Source organism: Oryx dammah, unplaced genomic scaffold (assembly GCF_014754425.2).
Source record: "Oryx dammah isolate SB20612 unplaced genomic scaffold, SCBI_Odam_1.1 HiC_scaffold_5, whole genome shotgun sequence".
Classification (NCBI taxonomy): Eukaryota; Metazoa; Chordata; class Mammalia; order Artiodactyla; family Bovidae; genus Oryx; species Oryx dammah.
In genome coordinates this window covers 64,286,837-64,294,953 of record NW_024070189.1, presented here as the reverse complement: position 1 = coordinate 64,294,953, position 8,117 = coordinate 64,286,837, and the positions used below count along the sequence as shown (strand labels likewise).

Below are 8,117 nucleotides of genomic sequence, written 5' to 3'. Positions count from 1 at the left end.
GTATTATGAAGGAAAAGCAGAGAAGTGAGCTAGGAAAGAGGAGTAAGCTTCTATTTTTAAATCCTGTAACTTAAAACCCCCAGTATATGAAAATACAAATTTAGAAGCTTCCAGAAGTTCCCTTAAGGCCCCAGCCATAATGCTGTGGTCTGTGTGTTCTGTGAATGTTTTCTTAATAAATGTATGTAGGCTTCAGGTCATAAAATTACATTTGATTGATTTGCAGGAAAATCATGTCATGAAACAAGACATTTATTTTACCCCACAGCTTCTCCACTCTGGTCTCCATGATTCCCTAAGAAGCTTGCTCCTCCCCCATATACAGTTGAGCTGCCTCTCTGAGGAGAGAGGGCCTGTGTTCTCCTGAATCTGCTTTCCCTTAACATTTATCTGGCCCTGGTGACCGCTCAGAAACACACAAACTCTGTGTTGTTAAGAAATCTAAAAGGTCATTCATCTATTCATTTCCCCAAGCCAACCACAAGCCCAAATAGACTGAATGGTACCCTTATTGCAAAACTTTCAGGGTAGCCAGGGTTCAAAGTCCTCCCAAGTTCCCCTAGAGCTTTCCCTCTGTGAGTACAAAAACCATCACTCAGTTTTACAAATAAGTCTCAATTGTAGTGTCTGCATGTTGGGAGATTCAGGCTTAATCTGGCCTTTATCCTGTAATAAACACCTTCAGTCCTCTTTTTTGTCCCCTTTGTTCCTTTGTCCCCGTACTAGATTGTTTCAATTCTCCTACTGGTGTATCATGAACTCAGGGCATTTTGCACAATATTCTGACATGCTGCATGCAACAGACAATATATAAATGGAAAATATTCCCTCAGAGAGCCCTTTGTACCTTTTAAAATATCATTACTGTACGTAGCATCTGACTGGATGTACCCAACAAGCTTTATGCACCACAGTCTCTGAACACATTTAACAAAGTTCTCTTTGAAATAGCTGCAGGTCTTTATGAACCTAATGAAATATGACAAATACTGAGGCCAGGAGGTTTGGGGTGACCAGTTTGCTAAAAGTAAATCTGATACCTGTTTGGAATTGCCACTTCCAAACATCCATAAAAAGGAATTCTGCCTAAAACCATTTATCGCTGAATAGGAAGAAAGTTTACATTTGATGAAGCTGAGTAATACACATGCAGAGTTACTGTTCTGTTCATGTTTTATAAATGCTTAAAGTCCACAAGTTGTTTTTAAATACATATGGCAGAATCCATCCCCAGTGATCCATACCTTTATATGATCCCCTGCCTTTGGGAGGGACAGGTGAATGTGAGCTAGCACTCCTGTGATTAGGTTATGCTATGTGGACAGTTGACTTTAATGGGAGACTATCCTCAGTGGACCTGACCTAATCAGGTGAGCCCTTGAAAGGATTAGGACACTATAAAATAGTTATGGGGATGTAATGTACCATAATGTAATGTGACCATAATTAATGGTCTTAAAACTTCTCATCAGGGACTTCCCTGGTGGTCCAGTGGTTAAGACTCTGAGCTCCCAATGGAGGGGGCATGGGTTTGATCCTTGGTTGGGGAACTGAGATCCCACATGCCACATGTCCAATAAATAAATAAAATAAAAACATAAAAAAAAAGAAACTTCTCATCACAAGCAAAAAACAATTCTGTACAAGTAATGGATGTTAACTGGACATCCAGGTATGGTGATTATTTCACAATACATACAAATATAAAATCATTTGTTGTACACCTGAAACTAACATAATGTTATATGCCAATTATATCTTAATTTTAAAAATAAAATTTTTGAGAATTAGGTGTTTGGGCTCTTCTGGAGGAAATAAGTGTGGCAAGGATTTGCTGGTGAAATTTTTCTGTTCCACCTGTTCCAGCTTTCAAAATGGAGACGATCACGTGGCAAAGAATGCGGATGGTCTGTGTTTGCTGAAGCAGCCCCTAGCTGATGGCTGGCAAAGAAATATCAATAGAAACCACTGTCTTAGATCTAAAGGAAACTGAATTCTGCTACTACCATGTGTGCCTAGAAGAAGACCCCAAGCCTAAGATGAAGACACAGTTCGGCTGACATCCTCATTTCACCACTGTGAGAATCTTAAGAGAGCCCAGGTACTAGTGCTTCGACTTCTGGCTGACATACCTGTGAAATAAGTAAGTATTGTTTTAAGCCACTAATTTGTGGTAATTTGTTATGCAGCAATAGAAAACTAAAAATATCACACACACATAACCACAGCAAGAGGCTGAAAAATAAGAAACATATGCCCTGTTTATTTACACTTTTATTAATAAAGACAACCAAAGAAGGATAAGGTTTCAATATTTTATTCAAGTTTTATTTTAAGTGATGTTAATTACAGCATTTGAAGGGGAGAATCTAATTCCACACAAAATGGAACTCTAAAAGGTACCCATTAAACTGCTAGAAAATAAACTTTAGTGGCAAGAATACAACAGAAGTCCAATTTTGATTCTGAGTGTTGTCACCATGTGATTACAGTCACAGCGACTCTTCCCAGCTTGCAGCTGGGGCTCTTAGAAGCTATTTCATACTCTGGTGCAAGGGCCAAAAAACCACAACATGAGAGGGAATTAAGTCCTGAATTATTGGCTTCATCACAACGTCTCCACCCCAAAATGGCACAAAAGAAACAGCTACCACACCCTGCAGACTACTTCTTGTGTAAAAGAGGTGATGGATGGAGGTGGAAAAAGTCCCTGCCTATAAAAGTCCCTTTCAGATAAGTTTGTACATACCATCAAACAAAGAGCCTCTCCTCGATCAGTTAGGGTAGGAAACCAAGGTTCAGTTCTCAGGAAGTTACAATTTCATTCGATTACTCAATAGGAATTTACAAAGTGCCTGCAAATTATCAGCTTCCACTTGCAGCCATTTCTAGGTAAAAAAGAAACCTGACATCTCTAATGGGGCCAGCAAGCTCCCCACCAAGTCTACAACTGAAAGGACCTTTTTTGAAATTGGGTTTCTTCTGTACCTCTGAAAGGGTAACACCCTAAAGCTGAATCATCTTTAACCTGGAAGTCTAACATGATATTTAGCAATACTTGCATCCCAGACATACAACATTAAAAGGTACACTAAATTCTGAAGGTAGCTATGCTGCAAAATAGTTTAAAATTAAACGATTGTACAATATTCATTTATGCTTGAAACTCCAGTCCTAGACCAAGCTTGTGGCCACCAGCATTGACATTCTTGCCATCCAGCAGAGCCGACAGTGTCAGTTTGATACCTGCAGGAGAAATCAGGGAGAGGAAAGGAAGAGAGAGGTAGAAAAGAAAGGAGAAGAAAGGTTAGCTCAGGAGGATCACTGCAGCACACTGGAGACACCGCATCAGGTTCAAAACCTGTTCCAGCCGTGTGTGATCAGCAGGAGCAAAACCACAGGGCCCTTCAATCCCTGTTACTCAACACCATCTGACTAATGACTAGGCAGCCTAGGATGAGCTGATAAAACAATAACGATTCTTCCACAGCTCACCCAAATCCACTTAGGGGACTCTGCTTTCCTTTATCCTCTCAATATCCCTGCTATAATCAGCACCATGCAGTAAACTTCTTTAGCAAAAGCCCCCTGAAACAAAACCCTAGCCATGAATCAGACTCCAAGGTCTTACGCTACCACTCACAGCACAGATACAAACACACGGATACATACACACCCACACAACTAAATGCTATTTTCTCTAGAATAGCTTGATTCTGCCCATCATGTAATCTTAGATCTCCAGAATTCAAAGCCCCAATTTAACCAAACTAACCCCAAGGTGGTATTATTTGCTATAGCTGTAACATTAATTCGATGGACTGGCCTAGCTAACTTTGCAGAAGAAACCTGGAAACCAGTTTTACAATGAGGATGATCGATAGGCTGGTTTTAAGAACTTGCTGGAAATAAGTATCAAGTAAGAAAATAACTCAAAATGTAATATATGTTAGGCTTGGCCTTTTTTCTCCTACTTATCACCTCTCCTGTTCTCCATATGTTTTATAATGATAGCACTCCTTTATAAACATTCAACTGTAAAATGATATACACTGATTTACAATGTTCTGTACAGTTATTTATAAGCAATTAAACTAAAGCAGCAAAACCAGCACCACATTTTAAGACAACTAATTTCACCAATACATACCTGGCTTTAGGGTCTGGGTATATCCTAATCCTATCAGGCTGGAGTTGTTCACTTTAGCCTAGTCAAGGAAAAGGTTAAGAGTGAAAATGTTAAATACTTCATGTTACAGTCTCCGAACTAAGAGCTTTTTAACCAACCAACTCTGGATTTCAGTATCAAATTCTATTTTTTCATGACCTCTTTGTTTACAGGATTCATTAAATTCAATATGAAATATATTAAATTTAGGAACTAGGTCTCAGAAAGTAACACAGAGGGATAACACAATTTTCAATTAAAGGGAAGTTATTATTTACATTTGATCCCTTATGGTATGTGGCCCAATTCCATTTATACTGAGTATATCTGTATTTTTGAGTATATCTGTATTTTTGAGCAGGTGAGAACACCTTCACTTATGGCCAGAGACCTGAAAGACTTTCTTGTATAAAAGAGTTCTTCAAGATCTACTTGTTGTGATAAGGAAGTACAGAGCAAATATCTGATGAGGTTATGAAGCTTTTGTTAAGTGGCAGAACATTGTTTGAATTTTCTCTTCATGAAAAACAGAAATAAAAACCATAATGACATGAAGGAAATTCAGCACAGACAAGCCTGAATATTTGGAGCAAAAGAATTCCTGGAGAATGACTTAAATCTTATACTTAGTGAGTGCTGATTAATAATCAATAAAGCAAATGAGTCAATAATAATTTTCCCTTTATTCTCCTGCCTGAGTTGTAGGGAAATCCGGGCCTCTCCCTGACCCCTTTCTGGGAAGTGAGAGGTCAGCAGAGCAAGCTCAGGCTGTGAGAACATTGAGTCCTGGCAAAAGCGAGAGCTACCAGGGCACGTGTTTTCCCGCTCACATGGCTGTTTTTAGACCTGGCATCTCCCACAGGAGAAAACAGGAAGGAAGGCCTCCAGGCAGGCAGTGCCCCATCTAGCTGTTCCATTTTGCCCATGCCATCCAAATAACATGGCCCCCTTTCCTTTGTTTTAAAGTGCCTAACCTTAAAGAAGCCAAATTCAGTTCCTATCTCAGGAGACTGTAAATTACACAAGCCAGCCCAGAAAGCATCCTGCAACATGAGACTTCCTCATTCTACCCCAAAAGGGCTACAGGTGGCAGTGCCCTGTGACAACAGAGATGAGCTCAACAAGATTTAATGCAAAAACTGCAGCAACCCAAGGGTCCACGAGCTATGCTACAGGGGTCTGCAAGATAAGAGGCCAATCAGTCAATATGAGGACCTGATTTCTTAATATGCAGTACAGGAGCAGGGAAGGAGAATGAAAACTGAGGGGGGAAGGAACATTTAAAACCTTGGGTTCAAGGTTTACAGTCTGCAGCATGGACTAGGGACTGGTTAGAGAAGGAGGCTCCACAGCAAGGCACTCTGGTTCAAACACAAACCCCAGCACTTAGCAATTGCCTGCCCTTGGGGAAGTCACTCAGCTGCTCTGAGCTTTCAGTTCCTCATCTCTGAAAACATGGATGGAATAGTTTTAAAACGGCACTTATCTCAAATGGGTTGTATAAGAACTAAATACAGCAATTCACATATAATAGGCTCCATACAATGTTTGGCACCCACAGTAAGTACAGTAAGTCCTATTACTCTCATTGTTTTACTCATGGTAAACCCTTTCACAGTGAGAAGAACCACTATCTGAAGCATGGAACTCCATCAGCCCAAGGGATCAGGTGGGGTCGCAGCAATGCATGATGCCACGGGCACCCACCGAGAAGCAGGCGTCAGGGTCAATCTGGTACTTGGCTGCTATTCCAAAGCGAGTGTTGCTGTTTCCTGCGGTCCAGGCCAGATTAACAGCAGTCTCCAACTTCTTGTTCACCTTCTGATAAATGGAGCCACCAAACTCTGTTCCATCATTTCTGCAAATAAGCACAGCACAGATACCAAGCAGCTTAGCAAGAGGGGCTGAGCTGGGCAAAGCCAACCAAGTCTTAACAGAGGATGGGAATGTTGTAAATGGACTGAACTGATCACAAGACAGGCACCAAATTACAGGAAGCCTGATAGGAATGGCACAGACACCAGGGTTGGGAAGGTTCACAGAAGGTAAAAGCTATCTCAGACATCACTGGGAACATGCAAGGCAGCTCAGTCAACTACTCGGGCTGCATGGAACTTGAAGTTTGCTTCCAAAATATTCTTTAAAATAAAAATGGTGACTAGGGCAATGGGATTGTGAATTCTGAGTGATTTCTTCCTTCAGCTGCTAAAGTTATTACATTTATGAAATGCTGTATTATAAACATAGAGATCAAGAAAAAAGCCAGAAATGGTAAGAAAGTCCAGGCCATTCATACTCCTCAGAAGGCAGCCTATAGCCAGTGCTTAGCACCAGCTGCTGAGGGTGCACGGCCAGTAGAAGGAGCAGCAATTACAAAAGAACTTAACCTATAATTGAGGCTCGTTGGCCCATGCATACTGTTGACCCATGCTGCAACACCTACAGTCTCGGTGAGCCCTGAAAAGGAGCAACTTGCCATATTATAAAATGTTTCTGTCTTTCAAAAATGGAATGAAACCCAGCAGGCCAAACTGTTTCCTCTCTTCGCAGCCTCTAGGAATACCCTCTTCCCCTCCCTGACATTTTTAATATAAAAATACAATGTCAAAGTTCTGCTCCATCATTTTGGGTGTCTCCAGTGGAAACGGCACTGGAAACTGTTAAGGCAGAGCCTATATACTTTGGAATCCAGCAAAGAGCCTAGAACTCACTAACCCAACAAAAAAATTGTTGCTGTTTCATTACAAACTCTGCTCTTCACTAATACGCTCTCCTAAAGTAGATGCTCACAGAATACATTCTAAGTTCTTAAGTTCTCCCCTGAAATTTAGCCAGTCAGACACTGATTCCAAAAAGTATAGGAAGAGCCCAGACACCACCTGATTCATAGGGAATCTAACTTCTTCAGAAAGTCAGTATGCTATAAAACAGCAGCTTGTCAAACACAATAGATTCTGGAGTGACTGGTATAACGCAAAGAGGGAAATTTTCTTGGGCTTAAATGTGTTTAAATGTTAGATTTCTCAATGCATTCTAAAACCAGCAACACTTCCTTCCTGTACTGAACTCTTAAAACCATAGACAGAGGGAACTCGCTGTACAGAATTCATCTGTATGAAGCACACAGAATATCTGCTACACATCTGGGCCGCTGCAAGACCACAGCAACCCAAACTAGCTGTGTCAGCTGTTTGCATGCCAGTTCCAAAAATGAACCATGTCCACTTATTGAAAGCCTTGAGGCTCAGATAAGAAAAATAGCTAACAGTCATTGCTCTTCCTGCTGCTGCTGCTGCTGCTAAGTCACTTCAGTTGTGTCCGACTCTGTGCGACCCCAGAGACGGCAGCCCACCAGGCTCCCCCATCCCTGGGATTCTCCAGGCAAGAATACTGGAGGGGGCTGCCATCTCCTTCTCCAATGCATGAAAGTGAAAAGTGAAAGTGAAGTCGCTCAGTCGTGTCCGACTCTCAGCGACCCCATGGACTGCAGCCTACCAGGTTCCTCCGTCCATGGGATTTTCCAGGCAACAGTACTGGAGTGGGGTGCCATTGCCTTCTCCTTGTTCTTCCTAGAACTGTACAATTTCCCAATTCCAAACCAAGGAAGCACTTTCTGAATCAGCCAAAATTCTCAATTAAAAAATACTTCTATGCTTGTGATATTATTCCTATGACTTTCCTGCATGTCATCTTTTTAAAATTTACTTTTTTTTTTTTAACCTTTTTTGAGTATACACTTCTGTGAGTTTTTATAGACAAACTTGTGTGGCCAGAATATAGAACAGTCCCACAATCAAACTCCCCTGTGCACCCCTTTGTATAACACCTTCCCTGTTCCCCTCTCTCAACCATTGGGCTGTCCATCCCTATAGTTTTCCTTTGATGTTTTAGTTTTAAAAGACTCACATTTTATTAATTTTTATGCTAATATACATCTTTGTTAATTTAT

At 41.0% G+C, this 8,117-nt stretch overlaps 1 protein-coding gene and 1 long non-coding RNA gene across 6 annotated transcripts in view; one reads left to right on the top strand and one right to left on the bottom strand.

Moving 5' to 3' along the window:
• The first annotated feature begins 1,858 nt into the window (after window positions 1–1,858).
• Window positions 1,859–6,347, top strand: LOC120863665. The gene is made up of 2 exons (XR_005721056.1): window positions 1,859–2,143; window positions 5,787–6,347. It is a non-coding gene; the product is annotated as an uncharacterized LOC120863665 (long non-coding RNA).
• Window positions 2,302–8,117, bottom strand: part of VDAC1 (voltage dependent anion channel 1) — a 34,599-nt gene continuing 28,783 nt past the window's right edge. For all 5 annotated transcript variants that reach the window (XM_040240107.1, XM_040240105.1, XM_040240106.1 and 2 more), the window contains exons 7-9: window positions 5,876–6,026; window positions 4,151–4,208; window positions 2,302–3,246 (exon numbers count right to left, since the gene is read on the bottom strand). In XM_040240107.1, the coding sequence (XP_040096041.1) occupies window positions 3,155–3,246; window positions 4,151–4,208; window positions 5,876–6,026 (301 nt within the window). In that variant the 3' untranslated portion in view covers window positions 2,302–3,154. The remainder of the gene's footprint in view (window positions 3,247–4,150; window positions 4,209–5,875; window positions 6,027–8,117) is intronic.